The 12,017-nt window shown below is 33.5% G+C and overlaps 2 protein-coding genes across 2 annotated transcripts; both read left to right on the top strand.

The window, feature by feature from the left end:
- Positions 1–2,690: 2,690 nt before the first annotated feature.
- Positions 2,691–5,370, top strand: LOC107046787 (methyltransferase-like protein 2-A; the record flags this gene model as incomplete). Its single annotated transcript, XM_015269497.2, is given in 2 exon segments — positions 2,691–3,266; positions 5,025–5,370. Coding segments are annotated over 2 exon segments (898 nt in total), but the record flags the coding sequence as incomplete, so codon positions are not given.
- A 2,007-nt stretch (positions 5,371–7,377) lies between these two features.
- On the top strand, positions 7,378–11,644 carry LOC107046786 (mitochondrial import receptor subunit TOM22 homolog). The gene is made up of 3 exons (XM_015269496.1): positions 7,378–7,634; positions 8,123–8,228; positions 11,140–11,644. Exons 1-3 carry the CDS (start codon positions 7,527–7,529, stop codon positions 11,343–11,345), a joined length of 420 nt encoding a protein of 139 aa, XP_015124982.1. The 5' UTR covers positions 7,378–7,526; the 3' UTR covers positions 11,346–11,644.
- Positions 11,645–12,017: the final 373 nt, after the last annotated feature.

Genomic DNA, 12,017 nt, shown 5'->3' with positions numbered 1-12,017 from the left:
TACCCTTTTTTTACACCAAAACAAGTAGCCACCTAACAGCCACCTAATTGGGTGGCTATTTGCTCCCTAGGGTCATACCCCTCGTTTATTGTCATTTACCGAATAATGAATTAAAGATGAATGTAGGAAAATAATCATGCACGTAGTCACAATCTAAATGACAAAATGTCACAGATTGTTGAAACTCAAATTGGAAATGAAAATGTTATTTCAACAATAATTCTTGGGAGAATAACTTCGGAATAATCCATCGATAGTATCTTTTCATGAAGATAAATGTAAGGCATAACTGGGAGATACGCTCCTTTGATTGTAATTTTACTTAATTAACATTTTTTTTAAGAGTAGGACTGATAATGGCAAAGGGGCGTAAGTGGAGGGTTACGCTAAGGTTTCTCGATCCAGAATGGATTCTTTACGCGATCGATTTTTAAGGGCCGATTCTCGCTTTTTTTAATCGATTCTTCTGGGTCGATTAATCGGTCAGATTGATTCATTCCCACCGGAATCGATCTTTAAGCATCTGTAATCAGCAAATTCTGCTAAATATTCAATCATTAATAAAAATTCCACTTTAAACGAATTATCCCAATAAACCGCGATTCTAATCTCGCTTCGCTCCGAGATTCGCTCGATTAGATCTCGGTTTTCGGGCCCAATGACATAAAACACTGTATGTCACACGGCGATAAAAGTATGAGTGAGTTTCACTTTGACTTTCAACAGAGGATTATGGCACTTAAATCCCTTTGGTTCTACGGCAATGATATCATCATTATCAGTGATATTATCATTCTATTTCAGAAATAATTTCTTATCTTTGAAAATTGGATAATTCAAATAAAAAGCTAGGCATGATATTGCCACTTATTTTCTTGCTCACGCAGAAAATACCAATTTTTTAAAACAACTAACTCTATTTTTACGACAGAAATGTTTCATCTCAGGACACTCTTCAAATGTTCACTAAATTTTTTATTCTTTGTAATTGGCCATTAAGACATATCCCAAGACAATAACACTCAAAAGTTAATCTCTATGGATTTCCAGAAAAAAATCTAAATGACTCAATTTATCACATTCTCACAAATTATCGAGTTTTTCTATCCTCATATTTCTGTGGTTCCCGGTAGCTTAGTCGGTAAGAGTGCCCGGCGCGTATCTGGGAGACCCGGGTTCGATTCCCGGCTGGGTGAAGCGGAGATTTTTTCTCTGTAAATTCTAATTCTCTTAGAATTTTTTTTTCCCGTTTTTTTTTTTTTTCGATAATTGGTTGGTTAACTCAAGCAGCAATAGTTGTTGGAATCAAATAACAAATTATTTAATAATTAATTGTTTGAATCAAATGAGAAGTGCTTTCACGGAATTTCCATTTTTTAGAGTTGAATATCGCAGAAACTAAGTAGTACAAATTTTTACAAAAAAAAAATTTAAGGAGAATTAGAATTTAGAATTAACCCAATCTTGAGGTGCGCCTTGGCTAATGGAAGACAACAACTCCCCGCTCTCTTTTTCGACCAATGAAGACCGTCTTCGTGACGTCATGACCGAAAAATTGGCCTCGAAAACGATTTATTTTCAATTAATTGTCATAAGACATCTAGGCAATATTTCTCCATAATTTTCGCCATTTAGTTATCCATATGTTACGAGGAATATGTGAATAAGGAAATTAGAAAGAATTGAGCTTCATGTTCTCTACTGATCAAACCACAATCCCTCAGTACAATAATGACTTTGTCTGTAGAATTCCTTGCAACTGAAAACTGAAAATGAAAGTATATTCTAAATTCAAAAATGTGAAAACCTTAAATAAGAGTTGAAATAGACCACAGAAGATATTACTCATCTTCACCTCCATAAATGTCGAATCATTATGGATTCTACGTTTAACTACTAACGTCAATCACAAACATCATTTATTACATAATGATAATACGATAAAATTTTTCATCGCCGATTTGAATTCTTTACTATTTTTTAATGTACTCTATGAAAATGTGAGGATAGGAATTGAATTTATGGGTATTGGTTCATTATTCGAAAAAATATATCAATTTTAACATTTTCTCTAGCCAAAAATAAAAATTAAAAGTTCTGTTTTCGTGTTGATCTCGTTTCTTTTCCTCTTTTCATTTTCTTCCATCAGAATTGGATAATAAAAAGAAAATATATTGGTTTTTCTTCATTACTGAAAAAACAAAAAACCTTTTGAAATTTTCAAAATTGAAAAATCGATTTTTTAAATTTATTTCTGACTTTCCTTCCCCACATTTTCCTGTTTCTGTGGACGGAATACGATCACAGAAATTAAAAATGTTAATTTCCCTTCATTTTTTAAGAAGAAAAAATCAATTTGAAAAATTTTGAAAAGACATAGAAAAATAGATTTATTCATTTTATTGATACTGATTGATAATGATCGATCTCTCTTTGCAATTTCCTTCTTCGGTTTCATTGAAATGAGATCAAAGGGATGTAAAATGTTCAAATTCGTTCACATTTTCAGATCATTGGTACTCATTATTTTAAAGAAAAAGATAGAAATGAAAAATTTTAGGTATGATTATCGAAAATTGCTTGTCGATCTGTATTCACACGTGGTTTATGGGGAATTCCTTTCCATTCAAAGTTGTAACTTGTGAATAGGGAAAGTAATAGCGAAAAGAATCTTGGTATTCATCTTGCAGGGATAACGTCGAATGGAACGAGGAACAACAACTTCTAGCCCAAAAGAACGTATCAGAAAATTCGGTAATAACACTCAACGATGATGATTTGAAAAAAATCCATATCCAAGCTGACGAAAATTGGAATAAATTCTACGGAATCCATCAAAACAGATTTTTCAAGGATCGACATTGGCTCTTCACGGAATTCCCAGAATTAGCCCCCCACAAAGTGAAAGATGATCCTACAATCCCTCAGAAAGTTCCCTCACTGTCTTCTCATAAGGAAAAAAGGAATGGAAAAGAATTAATCGAAGACTCTGAAGGAGAACACAGAATCTTCGAAATTGGATGTGGCGTGGGCAACACAATTTTTCCCATTTTAATGTACAATTCTAATCCAAATTTATTTGTGTATGGCTGTGATTTTTCGTCGACTGCCATTGATATTTTAAAAGACAATCCGGATTACGATGAGACTAGATGCAAAGCTTTTGTGCTCGATGCAACGAGGGAGGATTGGGAGCCACCGTTTGAGGAGGAAAGTCTCGATATAATTCTCCTGATCTTTGTTCTGTCCAGCATTCCACCTGACAAGTATGTATCTGGAACGTTCTGTTATTTCGACCAAAAAGCTTGACATTTTTGTTCCTCGTCGTTTTTTCAGAAAAGAAATTGGAAAAAATTTGAAGTCACCCTGCGAACTCGTAAAACGAAAACAAAATCAACCATAATTTTTTATCGGGAATGAATGTTTTTTTAACATATTTAAAAGTGTTGATCATTCAATTTTGTTATTAGAATTTAACTAGGGGGTGAATTGCTGACCTTTCTGAATCTATAAGTATCTTTAGAGTTTGAATTCTGAGGGGGTAATCACTCATAAAATCTAGTGTACAGATAAGATTGAAATCTTAAGAAATATTGAGAAATCGCGTGAAATCCCTTGAAATCCTATAAAATCAAGGGAAATCCCATGGAATGGTGATGAGGAATTCATCGAATCTTGAGAAGGAGTTCATAAATCTCATAGAATCTTTTGAAATACCATTTCGAATTCATCAAAAAATTTTGAGGGGGCGGTAAATGAAGGCGTATGTGAACTGGGATAATTTTAGTATCCTTTTTTATTAGATTTCGGAGAGATTACTCATCTCAACCGAGTACATTGATAGTAACTTGAGTATTTATTTATTTAATAAAAGCCCTCATTCTTTGTATAATACTCGCATAATACTCAGGCGAACCATTCGTAATGAATGGACGAGGAAGAGGGCATCCATAAGTTTTGAGATCACAACAAGATGATTTCTCTGAACTCACTATAATTGAGTATTGCAATTGTTTACCTTTACCAACAATATATGAGGAAGCCAGAAGTCTTCCAATAATCGTTTTTTTCAGTTTCTTTTCCTTTCCTACACACATGAAGCAACACCACTGTCCCATATAAACTATATCACTCTTCTTGCCCTTTACTCTATATCACTCTTGAAGCCCTTTGAAGTCCCTTGAAATCCCTTGAAGTCCTAAAAAGACTTACGAAATCTTGGAAATCTTGAAATCTAGTGTACACTCTTTTTCGGAGTGATTACCCCCTCGTTGAATTCACTTCTCTAAATAAAAATCCCATCCGATTCTCTATGAGATTTTCAAAGACGATGCGAGACAAGATGACACCGGGACCAATTTCGGTCTCATTCCAATGTTGTAAAGAACTTGGGCATTTGCATAAGTGCGATCATAGTAGACAGATTTAGATATGAGAAGTTAAGCACTGCTGAGTGCGACCACTAAGTCAATGCGTCTAAACGACAAAAATACCAGTTAAAGTTAGAAATAGTCATCGGAAGAAAATCAAACTGATTCAAATTAACTCAAATTGGACGGTCGTTTTTGCTCTTTAAAGAATACGATTTTTTCCATAGAGGTGACTAAATCAATTCGAATTGTTGATTTTTATGCATATCAAACAGTTTTCCAAATAAAGAATTTGCAATTGCAACAATATTCGTATGGGATAAATTAATTTTTTTCAATTGAAATACTGTATATTGCAATACGAGTGCGTAAAAGTGATGTTTCGATCGGTGGGAGGTGTATAGCGCTCGCCGAAGGCGAATTTTACCCTCCCAAGGGTCAAAGAACACTTTTCCCATAAGTGGTGAACGCTATTTTTCATCACAATGTGTCGAAAGTGGCATTATGCGCACGCGGAGCACGCGTAAAATCTCACTTGGCACATAAGCGATGAAACTTATTTTCAATTGTTAAAAATAATTCATTAATTGGCTCTACATGTGAACTTGATCAATCAATAAAGAAGTAAATTAATGGAATGACTTTTAATTTCAGACAAAAACACGTTACACAACAAATCTTCAGATACCTTAAACCTGGAGGGCTGGTTTTACTGCGAGACTATGGAAGATATGATTTAGCACAATTGAGATTCAAAAAAGGTCGATGCCTAGCAGATAATTTCTACGCTAGGGGAGATGGAACTATGGTGTATTTTTTCACTCAAGACGAAATACGAGAATTATTTATTGAATCTGGTTTTCAAGAGGAACAGAATATTGTCGATAGACGATTGCAAGTGAATCGAGGAAAGCAACTGATGATGTACAGGGTGTGGATTCAGGGAAAATATCGAAAACCTATGATGGATGCATGAAATAAAAGTCAATCTATCCTTAAAGTTGTTTTATTTTTGCTATCTTCAAAATTGACAACTCATCCAGGAATAAATAATAACATGAATTATTGCATTTTTCACTTTCGACAAATTTAGTTTGAAGATTATTTAACTCGGAATATTGTAAGAAATCAATGTCAATATTTGATCACGTACTATGTGTTGCCGGACAAAATACAGACAATTAATCAATTAATTAATTAATTTAAGTGTGCACGTTTTATTCAATTGTTACACTTGTGCACAAACCTAAATGTGTACAATTCTTATGTTGCCGAATCATAAATTCTAATTCAAAGGGCATGATTACGATTCCTTTGGCGCCACGATTTAATTTATGTTTTCCATACCATTTTTCCCCAGGATTACGGGAAAAATAATGAAAAAATTCCATCTTCATTATTTCTCCTCAATTATAGAGATTCTTCATAGAACACGGAGGTTTATATAGCGGTCTACATCTTATGGCGTCACTAGATATTGCTGGATAAGATTTTAGAGTAGGTATGAGGGGAAGCAGGATAATTTTCTATTTTAGTTGACAAGACAAATTACCTGAAAAAATTCGAAAGTCCAGACGGAGATTGGAACCCGGGACCTTCCAATTATGTATCAGGTGCTCTCCCAACCTATGGCAAGGTCACAAGGGTCACAAAAAAAGTCACTAAGGTCGCGAAATCACAAGCGTCACATAAAAAAAAGGAATAGCTAGGGTCACGAGGGTCACAAGGGTGACACAGCCTTGATTGAATGCATTTTTGACTGAAAATTCTTTTGTTGCAGATTTTGTTGACTGAATTTTTTCGATTGTTGTTGCAATTTTTTCAGAAAAAAAATTCAATCCAAAAAATCTCCAACAAAAAAATTTCCATTAAAATTGAGTTTTGTTCTTTTGATGTTGTAAATATAATCATTGCATTCAAATGTGGGAATGTGAGTGCATGAATTGATATGTTAAGTATCTATACGAAGTTTTACGGAAATGTTCGTATCTTGAAAAATAAGGATTGAAATGCTTATATTCCAAAAACTAATTGAGGGAATTTTTCTTCATTTTTTCAGTATTTCTGGGGAAAAGAGGTACGGAAAATATATGGCAAAAAACGGCGCCAAAGGAATCGTAATTCCCTGCGCCGGGTACTCTCCCAACTAAGCTACCGGGAACTACGGAAATTCTCTCTCCAAATTTGCCGCACAACACCGCCTAACGACCTTTACGCATTAAATAAATTTAAAGAGAATTAGAATTTAAAGAGAAAACATCCCTGCCGAATTGATTAATTTGTGCAGACAATCGCCTCAGCGGTTCGTTATTTATTCGCATAAAACGTGTGAGAAAAATATTTAAAAATTGATCTCTTTTGAAAATTCAACAATTTTGCCGAGATATTTATCATTATTCTAATGATAGCATTTGATTTTTATGTCACGTCGTGCAATAAGTCGAGTTTATCGTACGCTGGGCTTCGCGCAACGAATTTTTCTCTTGATATTTTTTGTATAAGAATGTTTGATGGGCATCAATTTTCCAAGTTTTTTCCACTCTGATTGTAATGCAAAACGAAACAAAATCCAGAAAAAACTGAGAAAATTCGTGCCAAATGATTCTAATAGAGACAAAATCCCAAGAGAAAAATTCAAACAGAAATTCAAAATATATTGTCTTTTTCCTATCAAATATGCAATATAATCAGCGCAAAAAACAAGTAGAATTTTTCAATCGAATTTCGTAGCGAATTCGCTAGGTTTTTTATTAAATTTTTGCATGCCTGGAAGCGCTCAGCTACTGAAACTTTCACCTTATAAATTTAATAAACATAGACAAGTCAGATATATTTGTATGGGGATAAAGCAAAGTAGTCGACCTACAACGTTTATCAAATCAGAACAAATTTGGTTGAAATTCCTGTGTAAATTTTTTTATTATCACTATTCACTCCTGCACATCCAAAGATTGATTGCTCTCCCCCCGAGAAAAAAAAGTAAAACGCCATCTACAGGTACGATGGCGAACAGCGCCTTCACGTTCCGCACGAGGAGCATTTGAGGAAACCAACCGCTCCGAAATTTTGGATTTATCCCTCAAGAATAAAAAACAAACATATCTAAACATTTGAATGAATAGTGTTGCTCATAACTGAGTAAATTCACATTTTTATATGGCTACTATCGAGGAGATTGACATCCTGGACAGCGGAATGGGAAGCAGTGATATTCGCTCGCCAGAAGTTAAGTCCATTCTCCCCGGGGATGAAGAGGATGAGGAGGTCAGTAACGCATTATTTAGACTTTTTTTAACTGAAGTGAATTTTATTGAGTGTATCAACACTCGAAAAAGTATGGAAAAGATCCATTTTCATCGGTCTGAGACGGTGACATAGGGAACTTTATAAAAAAAGCTGATTTGGAGTTCGTATAACCTAAAAAAAAAGTTGGTGGTCCGAGCTTTTTATCAGCGAAAAACTTTTCATTAATTAGAAGAAGTTTTGAAGAAAGTTTTTAAGGATATTATGGTTTGTCAAAAAAGCAAAGAAAATTCAGAAGACGGTTTTTTTCAACATTATACGACTTTCAGAAATGGCTGGCGTTCTCACACCAGAAAAGTAAAAATTTTCACAGGAGAAGGCTTTTATGGTTTAAATCCATCAATTGATGTAATTGTAGCAATACGAAAGTAGCAGTTGTACTTGTAGTTTTTCCACTGAAATTGTTTGGAATAATTAGATTTTTTTTCAATATCTCCATATTTCTTCAGGATGAGAGTCTGGTGGAGAGGCTCATAGGGCTGACAGAGATGTTCCCAGAAGAAGTTCGCAATTTTGGGTACAATGTTGGAACCGGTGTGAAATCATGTATCAAAGGTAAAGTCTTAGTAGATATTTAAAATGTATGACATATTTGAGATATTCCATGTCACTCCGATCAACCCCTGGGGTGAGGCCTCTCGGAAATGAAAGAGTATTTTTTACAGGGTCGAAAAGTGCTAGAACCTATGTACGTATGGGAAATGTCATTTTTTCGTGTTTTTCGGATCTTCTTGCCTACAACTCGTGTTCTAATCGACCGATTTCCATTTCACAAGTAGGGGGGAGTGGGGCAAAATGAAACAGCGAGCCAAAATGGAAACAGTAAAAAAAAACGACTGTTTGATGCAATTCAAGCAAAGAAAATTTTTTTTATTAAATTTTTTTTTCATTCTTGGGAGTACTGATGAGAATAATAATTTTTCATTGAGTAGAATGGAAAATTATTGAGAAGTTTTGATGGGCGAAGATTTTGTCAATAAATTATTCGATTGAAATTTAGCATGACATTTTCCTTTTTGCCCCTCTGGGTCTCCCCCTAAGCCTTGCTTCGGACTTTTGATTTTGCTGTTTCATTTTCTTTTCAATTAATCCATTGACGAAATATTCGCCTCAAATATTTATATTTGAAAAATAGAAAACCTTTTCCACGTGCCAGTTTCTGCCACTTGGAAGGACCAAGGGTTGCCATCTTTTGGGTGGGAAAATTTCTTTTGCACTAAGATGATTTGTTTACTCTTTCTTGTTAAATTTCAAATTTAACAAGGGAGATTATCCATTGAAAAATCGTCAAGGGTTTCAGAAACCGGGATAGTGTCACTTACTGGGACATCGGCGGTATGAATCGTCAAATAAAAGTTGAGGAATTTGAATTTTAGTAATTGAGTCACGTTTTATTTTCTTCATTTTTTAAAATCAATTTCCACAATTCGAACAAGTGTTTTGAGCCATACTAAAATGTCCAAGATTTATTTTATTCTTAATTTTTTCGTTCAAAATTCACTAATTTTCATTGAAATTCTTTTGAAAATCTTCCGGTAATGTGGATTATACTTCAAAAAATTATTCGTTTAAATATTTCTCATATTTATAGGCGTATAATCAATACTATGCAAATACTTTATAAAGATTTCCACCAAAAATGCAGAAATTATAAACAAAAAAAACTTAAAAATAAAATAGATGCAGAGCTTTGCTTAACGTCAAGCACAGCTCACAACACTTATTTTTATTGTGAGAATTGATCCTATCCTATTTACTAATTATTAAAGATTATTACTAATTACTAAAGATTACTAAAAATGAAAGAAACGCGAAGTTGTTTTATATCGAAATATCTCGCAACTGCCTGACCGCTAAGCCCCAATTCTGATTGGTCAATGAGTCGCGTGAAGTTATCGCTGAAAAAAATCCCTGGTATTTTCAAATTCTTCAAATGTCAAAAAAAATTTCTGCGTCATATTTTTCATTTTTTCATGGGTGAAGTTTATCCTCATATCAAAACATATTTAAATTGCCTAATTGTTGATCATGAGAAAAAAAACAGTGTTTCTAAATTTTTTCAACTCACAAATTATTCTTCACTTCCCAAATTTGAATTTTTTCATATTTATCATCCGCAAAAATGATCAATTCTTGCTTCTCATATTTTCATACATAAATTCTAAACTCTACAAAATTCATAAAAATTCTTCGATTTCCCAAATAATTCAGGAAAAATCTACGGTTATCTGGAAAACTGTGAAATTGTCCGAAGAATTCAAGACATTTTTTCAGTTTTCTAGGAAATCAATTAATAACCCTCCCCTGATTTTTCAACAATTACAGATTTTAATCAGATTATTTTAAAAAGTAAAAAAAAAGAATTAATCGAAAATTAAAAATTATTCATTGATGTTTCACTCTTCATTCTCTTCATTCTCTTAATTCTCTTTAAGTCATTATCAATATTTATAAAACATCTGTGAGTATATGAAGTTTAATAAATTCGATTTCTTCATTTTCACAACAAAAAGATAAGCGCATGCGAAAGCGCGCGCACTGATCTAGTTAAGAAGAAAAATGACGTAACGACGAAAATCAAGTTTTTCAATTTGTTTTTTTATTCGTCGTGGTAAGCATCTGAGGATTGAGAATAAAAAATATTATCTTCAAAAATTCTAGAAATGGCGACAATGAAATTCATTGGTGCTTTGGTGCTTTGGATTTTGGAAATTAGGATCGGTACATTAGAAACACGCGGGAGACATCACGTCTCTCAAAAAATCAACGTTTACTTGCGAGGGAGGGAGGGTCAGGACTTAACTTGTTTGAGATGAAATACCTCACTTACGTTTCTCATTTCAAGAAATGGGTCCATATTTAAGAAACTTCCGTTAAACAAGCTTCGTCAAAAACCTTGGTCAAAACAACTTGGTAAGAAAAAAAAATAGAAGAAAAAAATTCGAACCTGAACTTCAAAAACTTGAAAAAAACTTTTAAACTTTTAACATATAAAGAAAATTGCAAAAAAAAGAAAAAAGTCCACCCACATACATACATACATACATACATACATAGAACATTCATACAGACACCTTCTAAAAATCCATATTCGGACTTTTTGAACCATATTTAGTTACCCTAAAAATTTTAAACTTAAATTTGAACGATTACGATTGTTTGGTTCCTTGGTAAAGGAACCAAACAGAACGGATTAGAACACTCTGAAATTCCAAACATAAATTCAGATTTTACCTATATTCTTACAACAGATAAGATAACGGAAAGGTTTTATTGACGGAAGTTTAATTAACCAAAAATTCACTTTCCCAAGTTGAACGAAGTCTCAACTGAAATCATGTAAAAAATCAAATCCGAAATTACAATTTTCAACCGCAAAAAATGAAAGAAAAAAACTTGATAATTCCTTGCATAATGAAATTTTTTTTTAAACGACTGGTAAAGTTGCAGCAATTTTTTCTCCTAGGTCTTTACGGGGTCTCCTGTTCAGCCACTTGGATTTTCTTCAGTTCATCTGCAATTCTCTTCGCCCCTGTGATTTTTGAGGTTGAACGAGCTCAGATGGAAGAGGCTCAACGCTCCCAACAAAAACAAGTTCTCCTAGGACCTAACACTGCCATGTCTAACATGGGCGGCCCTGGAATGCCAATGGCTCCTCCAGTCCAGCGATAAAAGTCTTAAAAACCCACGTCAGTACCTACCGAGGCATTTACCAAACTGCGAAATTTATTCAAGTACCATCTAAGTTTTGAGCGAATTGAATTAATGTGACAAGTGTAACTATAATTAACTAATCAATTGACATGATGAAACAAATTCTTAACAGTTCTGAATACTTTCTCAACCAGTCTGACATTCATATGCAAATTTTAGGGCATTTTGTTTCTTCTCTTTTCTTTTTCTATTTAATATAAAATAATAGCTACTGATGAAATTCTTCTTGCAATGAAATTCAGAAATTATGAATATAAAATAAACAATATTAGAAATAAAAAAAAATTAGAGTATTTTCGGTTTCTTAAACTGTCTTTCTTCGCTAGTGTAGAATTCAAAATTGAATTATGAATTAGATTTTTTTTTTATTTGAACTAATCGTTCTCAACATAAGGTAAATGATGGAGTCTGATTAGGAATAGTACCTGATCACGTGCCCGCATTTTTGAGTTTCTGTCAGTTTTTTTTAATTTATCGACGGCTTCTAAAAAAATTTATCCTACTTTGATCCTCAGTCGGAATCATGTAATTATCAGTGTTTTGTTGTGAAATGTGCCAGCCGTGTACCTGGAGTTTCATCACTGATAATTCACAATGTAAGTGACAAATTCGTTACAAAATGATTAATAT

Source organism: Diachasma alloeum, unplaced genomic scaffold (genome assembly GCF_001412515.2).
Source record: "Diachasma alloeum isolate Michigan unplaced genomic scaffold, Dall2.0 Dall_scaffold_01987, whole genome shotgun sequence".
Classification (NCBI taxonomy): Eukaryota; Metazoa; Arthropoda; class Insecta; order Hymenoptera; family Braconidae; genus Diachasma; species Diachasma alloeum.
Note: the sequence above shows the minus strand (reverse complement) of the source record. Positions and strands in the feature narration are given on the sequence as shown.

Excerpts from the sequence above, each read along its gene's own strand:
- LOC107046786 (XM_015269496.1), top strand. The coding sequence starts at position 7,527 with ATGGCTACTATCGAGGAGATTGACATCCTGGACAGCGGAATGGGAAGC. Across the intron at positions 7,635-8,122 it reads GGGATGAAGAGGATGAGGAG|GATGAGAGTCTGGTGGAGAG; the intron begins GTCAGTAACGCA and ends ATATTTCTTCAG. Across the intron at positions 8,229-11,139 it reads TGTGAAATCATGTATCAAAG|GTCTTTACGGGGTCTCCTGT; the intron begins GTAAAGTCTTAG and ends TTTTTCTCCTAG.